The following is a 22,989-nucleotide window of genomic DNA, read 5'->3' on the forward strand; positions in this document are numbered from 1 at the left end:
AAAAAGTAATGGAACTGTTTTGGGATTTTTTTTTTCCCTCTTCCCCCCATGTTTTTAGCTTACACTGTGGAAATGTGTCATTGCCTGGGCCAGACTGAGGACAGGCTTTGAAAGTTGTTGTTCTTGGGGGGGTGGGGTGGGGGGTGGAGGGAAGGGCTGAGGGCGGGGGTTTGGTGGTACAAACCTTTTTTCCAGCTTCAGCAGATCAGTTGTAAAAATACAGTGTGAAGGTAGATGACCAAATACACCTTTTTTTTTTTTTTTTTTAAAGATTTTATAGGGGTAGAGCCCTCTTTGGCAGCTACATTGCCAAGCTGAAAATATGTCTGCAAGTTATGGTGTTTGCTGCAGCAGTAAGTGAACTCTAGAACCAGTATCGCTGAAAGAGAAATGAATGCATCTTTCTCTGCTGCTGTGGTGATGTGGCAGTGTTCTCTGATCTCCTTCTAGCAGTGGCTGAAGGGACAACAAAGCTGCAGCTGAAGAGGCAGTGGGAAAGGGTGTGGACAGGGATAAAAAGTGAAGGTTTCCTGTGGGCACATGTTTCTGTTGCTCTTGAGCTGGTCTAATAGACTTTTTGAACAGGTGTTGAAGACTTATTTAAGAAATTTAGAGGACATAGCAAAGAAACTGAATTCCCCAGAGGGGAAAAAACCCATCAACTTGAGTGCATCTATCTTCTTGTTGATGACAATATTTACTTGGGGGAGAAAAGGGAGGGGAGGAAGACATTTCTTAGTTGACTGAAGTATTTGGGGGAGGGGGGAACAAACATACATAAATATGCTTTTTAAACTTGTGCAAGATGACAAAAGCAGGGGCAGGGATCCAGAAAATAAGCTTTCTCAGCCAAGTAATTGGGACAAAAAGCGTCTAGAGTGGTGGTGAAAACAGAATACTTCCCATTCCCTGATGAGTAGACTAGCCTGTTTGGACTTAATAACAATGCAAGTATTAACAGGAAGCTATATGCAAATATTTTGACTTTTAATGTGTTCTTTGGATTAGATTTCTGAATCTTTACCTATGTTGTATGATGGGAGAGTTTCAAAGCAAAAAAGCAGCTGATTTTTCTTGAGGTTAGAATGAAGAGATACTAGTTTTAAGCAATCTGAAAAAAAACGAAACCACAAAACAAAAAGAACATAGTTTTTAGCATTGCGCCTTTTGATAATTTCACTGGTAGTAATGTTCTGCCAGCATATTTGCAGTGCAACAAAATGTAACATCATAACATAAAATAGAACATGCATACATGAAGACTTATCCTTTGTGGCTAATCTTTGTCAAAAGCGCCATGTTTATGCACCACCTCATAAGATTTCAGTTTTCTAGAGGTCTCAACTTAGATTTAGTGCTGTTTATTAGGAAATTTGGGACTCCAAAGGATTCTTCAGGATGCATTTCTGGTAAAAGGGAGAGAGCAAGAATGGGTGACTGTGACAGTACCTTGTGTTAACTCTAGTGTTTATATAGGCATGCAGTGAGTTGGATCAGCTTTTGAGAAGGCGTTCTGGTTTTCTTCGTTTTTTTTTTTTTTTTTTCCTCCCCAGAGCTGGTTTTCAGTTGGATCAGCCAGCAGATCCAGCTCATTACACTGTGGCATGTGAACATGGCTGTGAAGGGGAAGGTAATGCTGCCCCTGGGCAGCAGCAGAGCTCTGAATCAGCCCAAGTCAGCTCTGACACAACTGCTGTGCTCTTTTGACTTCAGTTAGCCACACTTTTTTTTTTAATTTTACATTGCCTGCCTGACCATGAGCAATTATTTGGTCAGTGTAATTTTTCTCATTAAATGTAATGGAGTTTAGAAAGAGTGCGTTCCTGTGTGCATGCGCACTCCGGTGCACGTGTGTGTGCTGTCTCTTGCTCCAGCCCTGTGTGTGGCTCCCCAGGTTAATGAGTAACAACCTGGGAATGTTTGATATAGGGTGCTCTTGACTGCTGGCTTCAGCCTGTGTTTTGATGAAAGCACCTTTGATGTTTTAAATCAGGAGCGATAGGAAAATGTAACGTTTTTTGGTTCACGAGCAACATCTAAAACCTTTTGGTTGCATAAATAATACTGTTAAATATTGTAGCCTCAGTCCTGTAGAAATATTTTTAAAAAAGCCTGCTAAGTTTTGCACTTCAACTGTGTGTTGCTGTGAAGGCTCTTTGGTGTGCTGCCATGCTATCAACATTCTTATCTGTCCTGAACTGGGGCTATAGCTCCATGACAAGTTAAATTAATCCAAGTCAGCTGCTGCCTCCTTTCTTTCTTGTCCTCTGATTAGTAATCTTTTGTGCTTGCATTCACCTGACCCTGAGGTGGTGTGTTGTGATGACCCTGTGTTCTGGGGAAGTTCATCCCTCTGGGCTGATCGGTAGTTGGAGAATTCGGTCGCCTGTACTGAAGAGTTGCGTGCTCCCTGTTGTGCTGGATAGGCACAGTGCTTAGCCAGGACTTTTCCTAGAGCACAAACTGCTGGTTTAGATACCTCAGGTGCACTCTGTAGAGTGTCTAGGGGAAGCTGTAGGAAAGCTTAATGCAGTGACTGGAGAGCTTGGCTGTGATGTGCTCTTGATAGGCTGTTGGGGAAACCAGTTGCAGTCATAAGCTGGAGCCCCTGTATCTCTAGAGGCAACACCTGTGTTGCTGAAGTCCACCTCAAAACTGAGAACTACTTAACAAAATTATTTAAAAACTAGCCGAACTGGAAAAGTCAGTCTGGACTGACCTGCTGTATAAATAAGGTGAAAGAGGTGTGATAAGGAGTGTGTGAATGTTTTAGGACCAAAGCCAAAATCTGACCTGGTATATCAACATGTGTCTTAAATGCTGGGGCCATCTCTAATCACAGACACCCACAGGTGGTGGGCACAATTTTTGCAACTGAATGACAGAAAGAAAAACCTGAAATATATGAAGACTCCCTGAAGTTCTGACCAGAGTGAATAGGTGGTTATACCACTGTACAGAAAAAAATCTTTTGTATTTTCTGCCCCTTTATGGAAGAAGGGGTCAGGGTCCTCGAATTCTACTTTTAAAGGAGGAGATTTCAGGCACATGGCTACTTTCAAATTCTTGTGGTCACAGGAACTTACCGCACATCCAGACCTGTTGGTGAAAAAGTATTCCTCCAAAAATAGACTAATATGCAATGTCCTGTGAGGAGGAGAAAACTACTGCAAGAAATGCATCTGAATGATGCTCTTGGTTTGTGGTGGGGTTTTTTTTTGGTTTTGTTTTTTTTTTCTCCTAAAATTAAAAGGTGGTAAGTTCACACATGATGGTGTGTGAGCACTTTAACATTGTTTGGTAATCCAAATCTTTCCCTCTCTGTCATCCTGGAAAATTTAAGGATAACCTTTGCTGTTGCAACAGTGGCATTTTTTAAATGGGATATATCCTCTCAACCCCTACTCCTGGCTGGACTTTAAGGGTACTTCCTTGCCAAGAGCCCTCAGGGGGAGGAGGGAGGCCCTTGTGTAACTTACACCCATTGGGATCTTGTCCATAGGAAGTGGTAGGCATTTTAAAGGTAGCTGAGTAGCTGAAACCTCTCCTTAAACTGCTTTGTTTCTTTGGGGTGAAGGTTCTGTTTAATCTTTTGTAAATGACTTAATCTAAGATATTCCAGCTTGTTTTATGGATGCTTGACTGTGGAGGGAATAGACCCACAAGCCGGCAGTGTGCCCTGGTAGCAAAGAAGTCTGCAGCATCCTGGGCTGCATTAATGGGAGCATGGCCAGGAGAGGGAGGGAAGTGATTATTGCCCTTTACTCGGCACTCATTAGTCTACATGTGCCCCTGTGCCCAAGTACAGGAAAGACAAACCAGAGCAAGCTCAGTGGAGGACTACCAGGTTGGTCAGGGCTGGAGTACTCACCTGTGAGGAGAGGCTGAGGGACTAGGACTTCTTCAGCCTGGGAAGAGACGGCTTCAGGGAGGCCTAACAGCAGGTCCCTAGCACCTACAGTGGGGGGCAAGATGGTTGGCAGGATGACAGACCTGGGCTGTTTGTGGTGGTGCATGGCAGAAGGATGAGGGACTTTGGGCAGAAGTTGAAAAGAGAGGTTAAGGCTGGGTATAAGGAGACACATTCTTACTCTGAGGACAGTCAGACGGTGGATCAGGTTGCCCAGAAGGGTTGTGCAGTCTGTCCTTAAGAGGTTTTCAAGACCTGCCTGGATAAAGCCCTGAACAAGCTGGTCTGGGCTCACAGCTGAGCCTGCTGTGAACAGGAGTTTGGACTGAGACCTCCTGAGCTCCCCTGCAGCCTGGGTGAGCTGGCTGTGATCCTGAATCGAGGTACTGGGAACCCCTGGAAATGTGGAATTGAAGGGAATTAAGATTTGCTCTAGTTGCTTTAGTTCTTTGAGGGGGAAAGGAGAAAGAGTAGATAGTATAGCTGACTAAACTGCGGAACCTGGAGGTTGGTAGCAGAATCTGCAGCAGTAAAAGAATAGAGAAAGACAGGGTTTTTTGTATTTGTGGGTGGTGGGTTTTTGTTTTGTTTTTTGTTTTGGTGGTGGGGTTTTTTTTGTTTTGCTTTGGTGTACTTGTGGGTTTTTGTTTGTTTTTAAAAGTAGGAATTTTCACCCTAAAAGCATTGCCTGGGACTTAAATTTCAGAAGATACCCACAGGTTTTGCAAGGTGGGATAACACAAACGCAAAGATACTCAGCAACATATCGCTACATAATTCACACATTTGCAAAAATGACAGCAAAAAGAAGAAAATCTTGATTATGAGATTGAGTTGCCTTCAGAACAGATACAGTATAGCATTTCTGATGTGTTTGGAATGAGATGATCAACATGTTGCTTAAAACAACAGGATTGTAATATTACGGAATGTGGTTTGTATTTGAATGTATGAAGTTGAAGTTACAGGCAGGACTTAGATTTTTAAGGTTTAAAAAATTTTTATAAAGATGCTGTTGAATAAAAAATACAATGTCTAAGAATGATTTTAATTATCTATGTATAGTGTTAATGCACTCCTCAAACTTGTAAATAATTGCCCTGCTGTAACCAAGGAGCACAGTTACTGAAAACTTGTGATCCAAATATTTATTCCAGCTTTTGACTGTGAAATTACATTTGCTTCCTGTTGATGTTTTTATCTCTTTCCAGATTAAACTTATCTTTAGTTGTGAATGAAATATTACTTCAGTGTTTATGTACCACAGTATAGAAAACATTTTAAGCAAAAACATTTACTTTCCCTTAACAAAAAGAAAAACAACACAATCCTGTTACTCCAACTACATCTTAAAGGTGAATGACATCCGATAGGACATTGGGACTTCATTCGGATTGAAAAGTGTCCTCAGATGTCATTGTTGTCAGAAATTAGGGGGGTTTGGCACCCACAAAAGTATTCTTTAGTGGCTGTAGTGTAGAACAAATCTTAGAAGGCATTTTTGCAAAAAGCAGGAAAAAAAAGAATTGGGCAAATTCTCAGACCTTTCATCCCCATATGAGTTTGTAACTTGTGGTATAATAAATAGGATGACTCAATAGGGAGATTTATGAAGCTTAATAACATTCTTTGCAGAACTATGGCCTTGAAACAGACAATATGAAGAACCTGGTTCTCAAGCTGCGAGCATCATCCAACAATCTGCAAAATTACATCAGCAGCCGTAGGAAAAGTTCAAATTATGATGGAAATACCTCTCGCAAGCCCCCCAATGAATTCCTTACTTCTGTGGTAGAGCTTATTGGTGCTGCTAAAGCCTTGCTTGCATGGTTGGACAGGTAAGAATAAAATCTTTGTGTTCTAATTTACTGCTGTAATGAATTGCTTCTCCTTGTAGGGCAATTTCTAGATGCTTGGGTGTAAAGATCTTGATCTTGCTCACGCCTTTTTTTTGGTGGTGCCAGAAGGCCTCTAGTGAAAAAACTTGGTCTAGGGTGTCTACTCTTGTGCTTCTGCTCTTGCTAAAACCAGTGAAACTGTTAACATTGTATCCAAACTGGAATTTATAAAAGAAGGAGTCTTCCTGTTCAGGTCAGTTTCTCATATATGTGACTTACTCCTCTCCCTTTCCTACCTTCTAAATTGTTTGTCATTGGCAGGTCCTTTTCTAAAAGAATTTTTAATGTTCTGCTGAAATTGTGGCCTTAGCTCTGTGATTTGGAAATTGAGCAGTGGGAGAGACTCCCCCCCCAAGACCCCGAGTTGTTTTGTGACAGCTGCAGCGGAAGCAAACAGGCAACAGAGCGGGTCGGGTGCTGGCCTGGATGCTGTCCATGATAACAGATGAACATAAATTCTCAAGCCCCTTGCCAGCTTTCCTGAGAAGGAAGGTTAGGAAGAGAGCTGCATGGGGACCAGCAAGCAAGGAGCACTTTTATCCTTTAATATCCCTGTTCTCCAGCAAGGAGTTGGTTCCGTGTCCAGGCAGTGCTGTTAACAGCTTGTGCCTCTCACCTGGTCCTCTCCTCTCACCCTGTTGTTGGCAGCTCACCCTAAATTTCTTCTGCAACTCACTGTCAGCGAGATGGCGTGTCCATTTCCAAACCTGCTGGGGTTATTTCCACCTCCCACCCCCCCACCTTCTAGCTCTTTCAGCTGCCTGGAGGGTCTGAGGTGAGGCACTATAGGCTCTAAAGCAGCACTACCTATAATGATCTTTCTCTAAGACTGAGACTCACTGCAGCTCTGTGTGTAAAATGTGAAAATCCATTTTTCTTCTTTTAGAGAATCTCTCTAATCAAAGACTTGGAAGTTAGAAATCCACTCACTGGCAAACCCAAGGGTGTGATTTTTACAACACAGTCAGTATGATCTGACTTGAGCATGCAGCTGAGAGAACTGTAGTTTGGAAAATTGTCCGTTTCTTCTGGTTTTGCCCTCCAAACTTGCTTACCACAGGGCTAGACATGCACCAGTTTTGGTGAAAGGACAGAGCAGGACTGTGCAGTCAGGAATATTTATATTGTAATACTGTATCCTCATGCTTGTGTGGATGTCAGAGTTTCAGCTCTTGCTCTTGTGTGTAATTTGTCACTGATAAGGTAGGATGGGAGAAGACTGGTCCCTTTGATCTAAGGGGAATTTTCTCTTGTTGCAGGACCCCGTTTACAGGTATTGCTGACTTTTCTTCAATGAAGAACAGAATCATTCAGCTCTGCTTGGATCTCACTACTACTGTTCAGAAGGTCAGCTGATTTCTTTTCCTCTTTGCTTTCCAAAAGGGAAGGAAAGGGGGTGTTTGGGAAATTAATGTGCTCGCTGTGCACAGAGTGCTAACTGGAAGGACTTGAAACTTGGACTTGAAAGTTTGAAGGTCCATGAAAGTCAGTTTCAGTTGTCCGTTTTTCTGAGTTGTTGTGTCTGTCCCTCTGTTCCCTGCCTCTTAATTTCCAATTTTGTGATTGCTAGCTGTATTTTAAGTGACTGTGGTTTGAAGGCTATTCGTATTTTCTTGAGCTTTAATGGAAAGAGGGTTAGGTTTTGAAATAGTTGGTCTGCATCTGAGGATTTTCAAGTTCCAAACAACATGTTGAAAAACAGTTATCAGTGCTAACTCTAAACAAAAAATATGACTCCATTGGTTATTATAGCTATGCTTGCAGACTCCTTGGGTCTTGTCCCATAGAGAGTGTTTTAGCCATCAGATGGGAAATGCGGCATGTAATTGAAGGAGCTGCCACCTTTACAACACAAATCCCGCTAGCCAGGCTTTTTCTGCCAGTAGTGTGAGACCACACTGTTTTGTTCAAAACTTACCATTTATCAGCTGTGTGATGGGTGCTTGTATTGGTATTGGCTAAATGGACATGTAGTAGCTGTGGCAATCTTGGCAAATGACATCGTTTCGCTCTCTGAATAATACTGCCTGTCTTTGAAACTGTTCTGACAGCATGCCACTCCTTTGGCTGTGAAGCATTGTGTGCACGCTTCAGTTCCTGCTGAACTTGCTCGTAGCCGTTAGTCCATGGCCATATATTGTTTGAACTCTGAAGGACCATGTCCTGTGACGTGGGTGATTCTCTCCCTGTTTTGAGGGGATGATGTCAAAGGACAGCAGCATCCTGTGAGTTGTCACGCTATGATGATATACAGTTATATCAGTTGGATCATTGTGAAAGGATAGTGTCTGGATATTATAAGTTCAAAGGTGCACCAGTTTGAACTTGCTGCTGAATGCCCTTCTTGTTTGGGCACTGTGTGTGCAATTGCAGAAAGTCAGTGGTTTACAGCTACAGATTTGCAGACTGTGAAGCAGAACAGTAAGCATTTCTAGTAGCAGATGGTGTTCACCCAAGAGCGCTACAGGAACTGAGTTATGAGATTGCTGAACTATATTAATCAAACTACTAAAAACGGTGTCTAATCTGTCAGTTAAATTGGCCTTTGATGGCAGGGGAGTGGAAGTTGGCAAATATAACCCAAGCCTACTAAAAAGCATCAGAGTACTTCTCTGCCAATTTGATATGAGCTATAATAAAACATGGGATTAGTGCATAAGAGAGCAAGCATTAATGGGGGAAGAATCAGCACTATTTTGTACTGGGACACTGCAGATACATTAGAATGGTCCAAAGGAGTCCACTGATGTGGAAAAGAGAAATACAATTGAAGAATCTTTAGGTGAGTTTTTAGACTTCAGAATTATTTCTTATTAGGCAATAGAGTGTAGGAACAAATGGTCAGTTGTCATAGTGGAGAAGAGACCAGAGTGGCTCTTGTGGAACCAATGCTGCTTTGCTTAATCATAAACGATGTGTAAAAGTGGGTGAATAATAAAGCAAGGTAGGAATGCAGTAAGATTCCAGTTGACTTTAATGACAGCTATATAGATACAAAGAACAGAGTTTACTCCACTGTTTCTTAAAGTTTTATGGCAAACTTTAAGCTTAAAATAATAATTAGTGTAAGTAGAAATGAAGAGGAGCAGAAGGACTTTGCAATACTGAGCAACTGGGTTGCATGATGATAGGTGACAGTCACTATTGATTCATGCAGAGAAAAATTATGCTGATGCACTATGATGGAGTCTAAACTTTGTAGTAATGTCTTGAGGCTTTTGACAGAATGTAAAAAAGTGTGACCTCGGTTCTTGGTGGTCATTACAACAGAGAAGATAGCAGAGCTGTTTTATATATGCCTGGTGTGGTTGTATCTGGAGGACTGTATGGTTTTTTTGGACTTCTGTATTTAAAAGCACAGAATAGAGTTAGGAGGGAACAGAAGCACTGTTGAGGATGATCAGAAATACAGAACAGCTTCAATTCACAGCTCCTGGATGCATCTCTTGGGCATTGTATGGTAGTTACGCAGGTTGAGATGTTAAGGGCAAATATCTTGGAATTTGAGCTTGTTTAAATGCTTAGGGTTTGGGGGTTTTCTCCCTATAGATATTGTAAATCTTGTTTCATTATTTACTTGCTGTTTTAACTTTTTAATTTGAGAATCTAATACCATTCTGTAGTTCAGCTCTTCTTCTTGCCTTGCAGAAAACAACGACGACTTCTGTAGTTTGTTACATGAACTTGTTTCAGTCCAAAGAATTTTGGTACCTGGGCTGTGTAAATAATGCTTTCTGTGTAGTCCTCTGGCCCTCAGGAATTGATAGCATATTTTAAAAAAAAATCACTTTTCATTCTATTTTTAACAATATGTTTTAGATTCGTTTTGATGCCTGGGACAGAGAAGCACCTGAGTCAGGGTTTATCAGTGTAAGGCAAACTTGTGTGCCTGGCCTTCTGAGAGTCTAGTTTTATTGTGCAGGGTTCTGCTTCTCTGGAGGAGTCTGCTGCTGTAATTGAATCCCATGTTCTCTTAGTTATCAAGGTTTATTATTGCTTTCTACCAGGGCCAGAAAATAGTTGTTTAACAGTACATTTGAGCCCTACTGGGTGAAACTAATCTGATTAATCCCTGCAGCATGAATAACTCTATTTCAGTTTGAGGTTAAAGTGTCAGTTCTGCAGAGTTTTCAGAGATGATGTGTTTACATGTTTATTGGTTAATGTAGGGCTTTTGTTCTCGTTTTGTTTTTAGGACTGCACTGTCGCTGACATGGAAGATAAAGTTCAGGCTGTAGTAAGTACACATTTCTGTTGAAACTCAGCTGCCTGCATTCACATTTATTTTGGTAGCTTCTATGCTGACTGTATTCACAACAGCTTTCCAATCCCACACATACAAGCATGTCATGCAAGTAAACATTGTTATGGGCCATTTTGTGAATATTCTTTACTGTAGAGGAAATCAATGAAATTTGAACAGATGGGTAGTGTGTGTAATAGCATGGAGTCAAGTATTCCTTAAAGTTTCATTGCACAGCTATTTTTTCAAGAGAACTTAGACCTCAAATTTTCAAGGCAGGGGAGTACTGTAGAATGATCGTAGGTTAAATAAACCAATTATGCCTGTGATGTGCATTTAGTGCCTTAATAAGGCTAATTAAGCTTCTTCATATAAAAGAACTGCCCTGCCACAGAACTGAAGTTCTGTCTTTGTACTTGAGCTTGAGTTTTCAGGGTTGTTTGAAGCAGCCCTGTGACCAAATGAGGAGCGTAATGGAATGCTTTTTTTTATTTTGTAACAGTTAATCATCGCTTCCTGCTTTTGACATGAACCAGGCTGTGCTCTTTGATAAGGCCTTCCGCTAGCTCATAGATGCTTAAGAATTTAGTAGCACAATAACTAAAAATAATTTTGTCCATAAATAATGAGACCACGTAAAAGGGAGTTTTTTGCATCTTTCTTTTTCCATTTGTGCACACCCACTCTGGAAGTAGGTATTGTTGTTTGGAGTTCCCTTGTTTGAGCAGTTCCTCACATTCACACTTAGGCATTGTTTTGATTTATTTTATTGCTGCTCTATAAATCTGATGTAAAACAAACCAAAAATGTTGGAACTATTGTTTCCAGGGACCATTGTAATCCAAAAAAATATATTCCTACGAGACAGGTCCCCCCATCCTGTAATTACCTATGTCTACTTTGACTGAAGGATTCAAACCCCTTGTGGAAAGGTGGCTTACCTTGCTCCTTCCCAAATTGTGTATAACTAACTACTGTGCTGTCTACTAATTCTCCCTCGCCTCTCCTTTAAGCTTTTGTAACCTACTTTGAGTTTCAGTATTGCTTCAGTTAATGTGAAGACCCAAAACACACTGTGGGGCATTAATGAAATTTGTGAGTGTAGGGAGGGCACAGATTTGTTTTTCTGATTAATTAGCCATTCTGCTAGTTAAAAGTTCTACAAGACAAAGCCATTCTGCCCCTGACTTCACTGACACGCACACAAAGTCAGAATTCGCCTTTAGTTATAACATTGGCTTAGGATCAGTATGTTTTGGTCAAAAGGAAATATGAACCTTGCCTGTGTAAGCATTCCAGAAGAGGTCAGTTCAGAGGCATGATGTAGACAAGTAATGCTGAAACGCTTAAGTGCTAGATGTCATACCTTATGCTGTAAAGCTTTGTGCAGATAAGTCAGTGGCTAGCACCTCACTTTTTCTGACACTTGGCCAATTTTATTCTCACAGCAGAAATAAAGAACAGTATGAAAAACTGTCAATTGATTATCAAAATGTTTCAATACTTTAAAGGGTTATATTTTCATTAAAGTAAACAAACCCCAAACCCAATTTTTTTGCTATACCTTGTGTTTATTTTTTTAAACAGAGGATGTGTTGACATCTGTTAGCGATGATGAGGTGGCACTGATGGAAACAGGTTGTTTGTACTAGGTTACAGTAAGAAAATAAATGGGCTGTAGAATAAATCTGTACAAATGAATCTTCTATTTCGGTGATTCTTAACTATGCTTTATTAGTGGACCAAGTTTTAGAACTCATTTCCTTTATGTTTTTGAAAACTGAAAGAGGAAAAAGCCTGGAGAGAAGTTTTGTAGCTGTTTTTTGTATGTTCTCATTGTAGGCCAAGACTTTAAATGGCATTTGCGATAAAGCCATCCGATCAACTACAGATCCATTGATGAGCCAGTGTGCGTGTCTGGAGGAGGTTCATTTAACCAACATTAAACCTGGGGAAGGCCTGGTAAGAACTGATTCTGGAGTGTCCTGATGTCCCCAGTGTTTAATAGGTAGTCTTGTGAGCCACTGCATGTGTGAGTATAGCAAGATATTTCAAAACCAGTAATATCCTATGGGGAGCAGAAAGAGGCATGGAGAGGAACTGTGAAAGTTAATTGTTAGGCAGTGTGCTGGAGCGGCTGCCAGAGATGGGTGTGCAGGTTAATAGGTTTGATCCCTGTCCTGGTTTTGACAAGCACTGTGGCTACTCAAACCCTGGTGATGGGTGATGCAGCTGAACCAGAGAATCAACCAGTGCCAGTATCAGTTGCCCCTATACACAAGAAGAAATGGACACAAAAGTCAGCTTGTTTAGTAAAGGAGGATGAAGCAGGGCCATCACAAGAACAGGAGGAAGAGGCAGAGCAAGAGGTAACCATTCGATCCCTATCCCTGAATGAGCTAAGGGATATGCGAAAAAATTTCAGCAGTTGTCCAGGTGAGCACATTATCACCTGGCTGCTCCAATGCTGGGATGATGTGGCTAGTAGCCTGGAATTAGAGGGTAGGGAAGCCAAGCAGCTGGGATCACTTTCTAGGGAAGGGAGCATTGACAAAGCAATTGGAAAAGGGACACAAATCCTCAGCCTCTGGAGGCGATTCCTGTCAAGTGTGAAGGAAAGGTATCCCTTCAAGGAAAATGTTACATGTCACCTAGGCAAGTGGACCACCATGGAGAGAGGTGTCCAGTACATGAGGGAATTAGCCATGCTACAGATGATTTATTATAACCCAGACAATGCGCAGGTACCCACAGGTCAAGATGAAGTCCAGTGCACAAGACCCATGTGGTGGAAATTTGTATGGAGCGCACCATCGTATGCCAACTCATTGGCAGTACTGGCCTGAAAAGATGAAGAGGCACTGACAGTGGACAAAATGGCTCTCCAACTCTAGCAAGATGTGAAGAAAATCTCTCTTCCTCCCTATGGGCCTGCATCTCAGTTATGGAAAAACTGCCCCAAAAGTCCGAAAACCTATTTGGAAAAACAGTTCCAGGAGCTCCAGCAACTCAAAGAGGATAGGTCCTACTCCCCACTTCTACAGACCGGTATCTCAGCTATTACGAGTAAGCATTCTTCTGCTCAAGAGAGAGGATATAGAGGGTACACACCACAGAGTACCCTGTGGTTTTACCTGTGGGACCACAGAAAGGACATGAAGTGGGGTGGAAAATCTACCTTGACCCTAGAGGCACAGGTACATGAATTGCAAGGAAAACCAATCACAAATGGGGGTACCTCCAGGCAAATTGCTGCTCCAGTCTCCAGTTGGCAGTTCCCCAGGCAGAGCGGAAGGGCTGATCTTGCTTATTATCCTATGGAAAGGAATTCTAATCTGTTTTTACAAGGAGTGAGTAGAGAATCCTATGACCAGTACTGGAGGGGCCCTGCCTCCAGCCAGGTGGAGGAGAGGGACAACCAGGTTTACTGGACTGTGTGGATCTGATGGCCTGGCATGTCAGACGCACGGGAGTATAAAGCTCTAGTGGACACCGGTACACAGTGTACCCTAATGCCATCAAGCTATAAAGGGGCAGAAACCATTTTTATTTCTGGTGTGACAGGGGGATCCCAACAGCTAACTGTATTGGAGGCTGAAGTAAGTCTAGCTGGGAAAGAGTGGCAAAAACACCCCATTGTGACTGGCCCAGAGGCTCTGTGCATCTTGGCATAGATTGTCTCAGGAGAGGGTATTTCAAGGACCCAAAGGGGTATGGTGGGCTTTTGGTATAGCTGTTGTGGAGACAGAGGAAACTAAGCAGCTGTCTACCTTGCTTGGTCTTTCGGAGGACCCTTCAATTGTGGCGTTGCTGAGGGTTGAAGAACAACAGGTGCCAATTGCTACCACAGCGGTGCACCGGCAGCGATATCACACCAACCGAGTCTCCCCGATTCCCATCCATAAGCTGATTGACCAACTGGAGACCCAAGGAGTGATCAGCAAGACTCGCTCACCCTTCAACAGCCCCATATGGACAGTGCAAAAGTCTAATGGAGAATGGAGGCCAACAGTAGACTCTTATGGCCTGAATAAAGTCACGCTGTGGCTGAGTGCTGCTGTGCCAGACATGCTAGAACTTCAATATGAACTGAAGTCAAAGGCAGCCAAGTGGTACGCCACAACTGATATTGCTAATGTGTTTTTCTCAACCCCTTTGGCAGCAGACTGCCAGCCACTGTTCGCTTTCACTTGGAGGGGTGTCCAATACACCTGGAATCAACTGCCCCAGGGGTAGAAACACAGTCCCAGTGATTGCTATGGACTGATCCAGACTGCAATGGAACAGGGTGCCAGAACACCTGCAATACATTGATGACATCATCATATGGGGCAACACAGCAGGAGAAGTTTTTGAGAAAGGGAAGAAAATAGTTCAAATCCTTCTGAAGGCTGGTTTTGCCATAAAAAAAAAAAAAAGTAAGGTCAAGGGACCTGCACAAGAGATCCAGTTTTTAGAAATAAAATGGCAAGATGGATGTCATCAGATCCCAGTAGGTGTGATCAACAAAATAGCAGCTATGTCTCCACCAACTAATAAAAAGGAAACACAGGCTTTCTTAGGCATTGTGGGTCTTTGGAGAGTGCACGTTCCAAATTATAGTCTGATTGTAAGCCCTCTCTATCAAGTTACCCAGAAGAAGAATGATTTCAAATGGGGCCTGAGCAATGACAAGCCTTTGAACAAATTAAATAGGCGATAGTTCATGCAGTAACCCTTGGGCCTGTCTGGGCAATGCAAGATGTTAAAAATGTGCTCTATACTGCAGCTGGGGAGAATGGCCCTACCTGGAGTCTCTGGCAGAAAGCACCTGGGGAGAACTGAGGTTCACCCCTGTGCTTCTGGAATTAGGGATACAGAGGACCCAAGGCCAGCTATACTCCAACTAAAAAAGATACTGGCAGCATATGAAGGGGTTCGAGCTGCCTCAAAAGTGGTTGGTACTGAAGCACAGCTCCTGTTAGCACCCCAGTTGCTGGTGCTGGGCTGGATGTTCAAATGGAGGGTCTCCTCTACACATTATACAGCTGATGCTATGTGGAGTAAGTGGGTCACACTGATCACACAACAAGCTCAAATAGAAAACCCCAGTTGTCCAGGAATCTTGGAAGTGATCATGGACTGGCCAGAAGGCAAAGATTTTGGAGAGTCACCAGAGGAGGTGATGCATACTGAAGAGGCCTCACTGTATAATAAATTACCAGAAAATGAGAAGTAATATGCCTTGTTTACTGATGGGTCCTGCCATATTGTAGGAAAGCATCGGAGGTGGAAGGTGGCAGTGCGGATTCCCTTATGACAAGTTGCAGAAACCACTGAAGGAAAAGGTGAATCAAGTCAGTTTGCAGAGGTGAAAGACATCCAGCTGGCTTTAGACGTTGCTGAATGAGAAAAATGGCCAATACTTTATCTCTGTACTGCCTCATGGATGGTGGCAAATGCCCTGTGGGGGTGGTTGCAGCAACAGAAGCAGAGCTTGGAAGCTGCACCAAGGCAATGCAGAGGTAAGCCCATCTGGGCCGCTGCACTGTGGCAAGATACTGCATCCCGGCTAGAGAACCTGGTTGTGGAAGTATGTCATGTAGAGGCTCATGTAGCCAAGAGTCAGGCCACTGAAGAACATCAAAACAACCAGCAGGTGGATCAGGCTGCTAAGATTGAAGAGGCTCAGGTGCATCTGGACTGGCAATGTGAGTGAATTATTTATAGCTCAGTGGGCCCATGATACCTCAGGCCATCAGGGAAGAGATGCAACATATAGATGGGCTTGTGATTGAGGGGTGGACTTGCAGGTTATCCATGAATGTGAAACATGCTGCAATTAAGCAAGCCAAGTGGTTAAAGCCCCTGTGGTATAGAGGACAAAGGCTGAAATATAAATATGGGAGGCCTGGCAGATTGACTATATCATGCTCCCACACACTCGCCAAGGCAAGCACTGTGTGCTTACAATGGTGGAAGCAACCACCGGATGACTGGAAACATCTTGTGCCCCGTGCCACTGCCCAGAACACTGTCCTGGGCTTTGAAAAGCAAGTCTTGTGGTGACACAGCACCCCAGAAAGAAATTAGTCAGACAACAGGACTCATTTCTGAAATAGACACCTGGGCCAAAAAGCATGAGTGGGTATATCGCATCCCCTGTCATGCACCAGCCTCAGGAAAAATCAAACAATACAATGGACTGTTAAAGGCTACATTGAGAGCAATGGGTGGTGGGATCTTCAAATGCTGGGAGGATACACATTTAGCAAAAGCCACCTGGTTAGTCAGCACTAAAGGATCTGCCAGTTGGGCTGACCCTGCCCAATCAGAACTTTTACATATTGTAGAAGGGGATAAAGCCCCTGTAGTGCACATAAAAATTACGCTAGGGAAGACAGTCTGTGTTATTCCTGCCTCAGGCAAAGGCAAACCCATTGGCAGGATTGCTTTTGCTCAAGGACCTGGGTACAATTGGTGGGTAATGAGGGAGGATGAGGAAGTCTGATGTATACCCCAAGGGGGTTTGATTTTGTGTGAGAATAGCCAATGAATTAAATTGTATGATGTTAATTGGTACATAACAATGTATATTATCACTTCTGTGGTAGTTGTATGCCATATCAAGGGTATTACAGTAAAAATCACCCAGGTTAATGAAGAATGAACTTTGATGAAACCGAGCAAAGTGCAGTGATGATGGAACTGGACAAGCACAGTAGTGATGGAACCAGAACTGGCTTCAGCACGCAGCAGTTTGACACCACACACCATCTTTCCTGCCCTGAAAGACTGTTATGATAGATGGAGCCCAAAGTCATGGACTAAATGAACTCAATGGACATTTTAGTGGGATGGTCCATAGACTAAGGGAATGATATCTGTATGTATATATGAAGAGACAGGAAAGGTGATTATCTGGGATGTACTGGAAAGTGTGGGACCTGGGCATGACATAAATGGTATAGAGTAAGGAGTGGATATTGTCTTGTTTTTGGCTGGGCTAGAGTTAATTTTCTTCATAGTAGCTGGTATGGGGCTATGATTTGGATTTGTGCTGAAAACAGTGTTGATAACTCAGGGATGTTTTTGCTACTGCTGAGCGGTTCTTACATAGAGCCAAGGCCTTTGCTGCTTCTTGACCCACCCCGCCAGCGAGCAGGCTGGGGGGGCACAAGGAGCTGGGAGGGGACACAGCTGGGACAGCTGACCCCAACTGACCCAAGGGATATTCCATGCGATATGACGTCATGCTCAACCTATAAAGCTGGGGGAAGAAGAAGGAAGGGAGGGATGTTTGGAGTTATGGTGTTTGTCTTCCCAACTACCCATTACACATGATGGAGCCCTGCTTTCCTGGAGATGGCTGAACACCTGCCTGCCCATGGGAAGGGGTGAATGAATTCCTGGTTTTGCTTTGCTTGTGTGTACGGCTTTTGCTTTACCTCTCTTTAAACTGTCTTTATCTCAACCCACAAGTCTTCTTACTTTTACCCTTCTGATTCTCTCCCTCATTCCACCATGTGGGGAGTGAGTGAACAGCTGTGTGGTCCTTGGTTGGGGTTAAACCATGGTAATCCTAAATATAATTTTTGATGATAAATTGTTGCAGATTTGTGTCTTAATCAGGATATTGGAGAATTTACAGATGTTTGTGAAATCAGTCGTTTTATTTTTGCAAGTTACTTTAACCAGCTGTTTTTCTAGGGGAGCCTGGGGGACAAAGAAGGTGATGAGAAATGATGTTTGTGTTTTGAAAGACACATTTTTATGTGTGTTTATAGCAAGACTGAGAAGAATATGAGGATTTTTGAGGTTTGCTGTTAGCAGGAATATGAGAAATCCTTTTAAATGTTTGGTGGCTGTGTAACGTTACTGGATCTAATTCATTCAGTTGATGCTGCTTAGCTGAGTGCTGGTTATGAGAAACTGAGTTTGAAATCTTGGTGGATTTTCTGGCTGGGGAATAGACATGTTAGAATGAATTGGAGGGAATTTAAATCTTAAGTGCCACATGTATTTGCTCCCCCCTTCCACCCTGGCTCTGAAAGCAGAAGAGGTGAACACTTTTAGAGGAAGCTTTACAGTCTTACTGTGCTATATAGTTTTACTTAGGCCACTGGATTTGACTGAATCAGTCATGCATTCTTGAAATTATGGGAACCTCTTTGTTAATGCACAAGCTACAACGAAGCAGAGTCAGCCTAACTTGGACTAAGTAAAGAACGAGGAGGTAGGTGCACACAATTGGATATGGACAGGCAAATGGGGAAGGGATTTGGCTGGAGAGGAAGGGTCAAAAAAATCAGGTGTTTTTCCTTGTACTTCTAAGCAAGCGTTGTAACTTCAGGCAGATAAGGTGCCTATGACTCCTGAATAACATCCAGTTCTGTACAGCTCAGTGTGAGTGCTTCTAACAACAGACGTAGGTGGGAAAAGTTGAGATGTGTTTATTCATAAATGATGAAACCAACGTACTGGTCACCTCTTGTGGGGAAATCATGCAATTATTAGTTAATAGCCAGTTGGTGATTTTTAATTTGGTGTTCATATGGTCAACACCCACTTCATCCGAGTTTGTCCTTGCATTTACACTCAGCATTAAAATACACAGCCACAAATACTTCGTTCTGCTAGAGCTTTTATTGCTTGTGTCAGCACCGTGGTTACAAGCCACTCTGTATATTGGCTTGCCAAGAGAAATTGTAAAAGAACATGTAGGCAATATTTGTCGCCCACCTGTGTAAGTGTGCTTTGTATGGAGAGAGCTGGTGGCCATCTAGTAAAACCTGTAATTCTCTAGTGCAGACCAGCAGTAAGGAAATAAAGTTTTGTTCAAGACCAAAGACCAACAAGGCAGTGAAACCAGCAGTGTTTGGTGTTACCAACCAGAGAGTGTTTCTAAATTGCATTCCATACATTAGATGGTTTAAGTAATTATAAATATTATAATTAATTACAGTAAAAGTGATCTGTGAAGACGTTTAGAACGTTGTAATATTAGACCACACACTTTTCTAGGGAAAATATGTGAATTGTTAAGTGTTCTTAATAATGTTTTGTGTCTTTTGCCAACAGTTGTTTAATCAGATAAGTTATGAGGTTTTTTGCCTTTGAACTTGTTTTTCATTTTGTACTTACATTTAGGGAATGTACATCAAATCAACTTATGATGGATTACATGTAATTACTGGAACTACAGAAAACGTAAGTGAAGTAAATGTAAATTATTTCAGGCTATCTGACAGTAGCTTTGATTGAGTTAGTTTGACTTTTTTTACTACTTCTTCCTGTTTTACATATGACTTTCATGATATTACTGCTTTAAATACTGTGTGATGCATCATTTGTTTATCCACAATTTGTAAATATTTTGTCTGCATGTTTCACTGTTAGTCTAATTAAACCAGTTTCTGCAAGTACATGAGTTAGTTGAAATGCTTGGCATTAAAATAGTTGCTTTAATAAGTTATTGTATCTGCTGTTCTGAGTGCTTATGGTATCTTGCTTAACAAAGTCTTGAACATACTTGCTCTCCACTGGCAAAGGCAATCTCCCCTAATGGGAACGTTTAGGTGGTAGTGTGCTAAAGTCAGTAATGACTAATGAAATCAATGAGCTGTCCAGTGATGAAATTACCTCACAGAGTAAAAAGACTGCAGAGAAGTAAGACTTTGAGTGGTCTGCTGGAAGGAAATCGTTGGCATGATACGCAACTGTATTTTTCGCTGCAGATGGTTGCTTGTTTTATTCTTACACTGTTGAGTTCTTTGTAGCTGAGACTTTATTAAAGGCTTCTGGGCAGTCATTGCAGTGGACCTCTGGCCTGCAGCTGAGGCTGGTGGGTGATGCTGTGGTGTTGTCGGACATGCTGCTCTACAGGAGCAGTGACTGAAAGAAAAAAGAGCGGAGGAGCTTGGATTTTTTTTGTGTGTGTGTGAATAGGAAAGAATCAGTGGTTCTAGTTGTACCCCTGCCAAGTCCAGGGGCCAGGGAAGAGGGGGTGGAAATCTGTGCTTGCAGTTCAGAGTGAAAACTGAAAGCTTTTATAGCTTTTATGCTATTGCCCTGGCAGAACTGTATAGGATCTGGAACATAGACTAAGTTCACCTTGACAGCAATTTCAACATCTGATAAATGTGAAAGAATGTAATGTTGACTGCTGATAAGCTACCTGTGCATATAGATATCATTTTGGAGGCCAGGAGTGGGGCTGTGCTGCTTCTCTAGCTTTGAGCGTTAACCTGAATGTCTGCTTTTTTGTCAACACTGGTTCTTTCTCTGGGGAAGCTCTTTGCTTTGGAGCAACAAATCTTGACAAGTGACTGAGAGATCTGCAAACAACTGATGTTTTTCTGGTGGTGTGGGATCATTTAGATGACCCAGGCTGGGTCTTAGCTAAGTTTTCTTGCTAGGTTTGGAATGGTATTGTAGCAGCTATCCCCAGAAGTTGGTGTGTTGGAATGCAGTGGAATTGCACCCCAAAATTAACAGTACTGTACATTGGAAGGACTGGGGAAGTCCATGCATTTGATACTAGTCAGCCAAGAGGATTCCTGAGTTGTGCTGTCCTACTTGTGACTTCCCATGTCATGTGGGCCTAGATCTAAACTTTGCTCTTTCCTTTGTTCTCACAACGCAATTGCAGTGTCTGCTGTGCTAGCTGGCACTTACTGTAGGAGTCCTCTGTGCAAGGGTCCCCTATCCTCCCCCAGACGGGCTGTTGATTGCCCAAAGGACAGCTTGAAATAAGCTTTGTTTTTCACAAACTTGACTTTGGCCCAGCATTTTTTCATGACCTTGGTTGACTCATATATGCAGCCTTCCACGGAGGCATTTCCTCTCAGAGGAAGTGAGAAGACAATGAAGAAATGGGGTTACTCATGATAGCTGGAGCCTCCCACAAATTCCCCCATGTTTTCTTCCCTTGTTGCACTGTTTATTCCTACAGTTTCTTCAAATAAAAAAGTTACTTGAGCTCTGAAGGTGTGATGACAAGAAGGGAGTTCTTAATCCAAGTGCTTAGCTCTGGAGTCACTAGGAAGAGCTGGCCTGCTGCCACTCATGGGGTGGGGGGAATGGGAGGAGGAGTTGTCCCGTGACAGGGGTGCAATATACCAAGGCAGTATGCCTGTGTGCTTTGGCTGTTGTCAAGGCTGGTGAGAGTTGGTGTGTTATAACAGCGAGAGCATTTTTAATAACTGCAGCAGTAGCTGGTGCGCCATAGAAAAATCTAAATAAATATTGACACATTTAGCTGTTCCTTGCTAATGGTTCCCCAGAGCTTGTTTTTTGTTCCAAGAAAATTGTATTTCAAGGTGTATTATTATTAGATAGGTATTTGAAAAATATCTGTCTATGCACACAAGTAGCTGTGCAAGCATATATTTTCATCTGTTGACCTTGATGATGCAGGCAGGTAATTTCACATTGAAGTTGGTAGCTCTTATTTACATTAGGAAACAAAAAGGGAAAGTGCGATGGCCCTATTTTGTGAGTTGGAGGGGTTTTGGTCCTTTGTTCTGTACCTTCAAAATCTTAGTGTATTTTTTTTTAAAATCAGTATACATTTATTTGGAAGTGAAGTTTAAGATAGTTGCTGTGTTAGGACAGAAGTCTTTTCTTCTTTCCTCTCCCACTGCTGTCTGAAACTACAGTACAAATGGGAGGTAAAAGTCATGGGACAGCGTCCACTATCCTTAAGTACAATTTGGCCTGTGACAGGTGTAGGCTATGCCTTCTCCCTTTCCCTGTAGTTTCCCAGTATTAAAAATAATCATAAGTTGAATTTGTTTGCATTTCACAAGTCATCAACAGACGTAATGTGTGATCTAGCTGTGCAAAAATTTTCAGCAATGCTCTTCATTATAGATACAACCTTTGACATAGGTTGGTGAGGGTTGTAATGGGAGGGAAGAAAACCTGCTGAAGCACATGCCTCCTGTTTTCCTCTTTGCAGTCCCCTGCCGATCGATCTCAGAAGATTCATGCTGGTGATGAAGTGATCCAGGTTAATCGGCAAACTGTGGTCAGTAACAAACAGCCTTACCAACCTTCCCTTATGCTTGCTCTGCAAAGCTCGCTCCCCACAGGTTCTAAATGTCTGAATGGAAGGGGTCAGGAATCAGTTCTGGTGTTTTCCTGTTGAAATCTTTGAGGCTTTTTAAGATTTTGTTTTCAAGACAAATATTATTCTTCACAATATTTTGATAAAATAAATATGCAATATTTAATGTTTAAATGCTGTGTGCATCATATTAAAATACTTCATGTTGTATTTAAGGCCTGTTTTAAAATACATTGTTACAATCTACTGAAATGCAGATAAAAATAGCTTAAAAAAACCCCCAAGTATTTGTCAAATCATTTGCATATGGGAACTTAGATAAAATGATTACATTTTTGCTTAGCACAGGTAAGCAATGCCTTTCAGTGTGAGAAAGAAAAATGACAAAAGTAGTTCACTCTGCCTGTATTACTCAATTTGAACACATCCATGCATCCTTCTAGGACTGGAGCTGAGGTATAAAGAGCACTACTTGATATCTCAGTGTTTTAATTTACAGCTTAAGTAGAGATCTTTCTTTGAAACAAAACAAAGAAGAACCTTCCAAAAAAGGAGCTTTCCAGTTTTTTTTCTTTATTCTGGGTTTTTTGATCTCTTTTCTCTTTAGGTTCATGTTAAAACAGACAGTTTGACATGGGGGATTTGGGTTTTTCTTGTTTGTTTGCTTTCAGAAGAGGAATGCTAAATAAAGATGTCTTTTTATTCTCTTCTAGGTTGGATGGCAACTAAAAAATCTGGTGGCAAAGTTGCGAGAGAATCCGGCTGGAGTCAGGCTGCTGCTTAAGAAACGTCCTACTGGCTCTTTCCATTTCACTCCTGCTCCACTAAAGAACCTGCGCTGGAAACCACCCCTGGTGCAGGTGAGAGTCTGCTGGCTCAACTGTCATGT

General features: G+C 42.2%; 1 protein-coding gene across 1 annotated transcript in view; it reads left to right on the top strand.

The window, feature by feature from the left end:
* CNKSR3 (CNKSR family member 3) overlaps positions 1-22,989 on the top strand; it is a 62,966-nt gene that overhangs the window by 32,712 nt on the left and 7,265 nt on the right. Inside the window, exons 3-9 of the mRNA XM_010581872.1 lie at positions 5,546-5,748; positions 7,068-7,155; positions 10,004-10,045; positions 11,894-12,013; positions 19,181-19,240; positions 21,993-22,061; positions 22,814-22,960. Coding sequence (XP_010580174.1) covers positions 5,546-5,748; positions 7,068-7,155; positions 10,004-10,045; positions 11,894-12,013; positions 19,181-19,240; positions 21,993-22,061; positions 22,814-22,960 — 729 coding nt within the window. The remainder of the gene's footprint in view (positions 1-5,545; positions 5,749-7,067; positions 7,156-10,003; positions 10,046-11,893; positions 12,014-19,180; positions 19,241-21,992; positions 22,062-22,813; positions 22,961-22,989) is intronic.

Source organism: Haliaeetus leucocephalus, unplaced genomic scaffold (genome assembly GCF_000737465.1).
Source record: "Haliaeetus leucocephalus isolate CR32 unplaced genomic scaffold, Haliaeetus_leucocephalus-4.0 Scaffold819, whole genome shotgun sequence".
NCBI lineage: Eukaryota > Metazoa > Chordata > Aves > Accipitriformes > Accipitridae > Haliaeetus > Haliaeetus leucocephalus.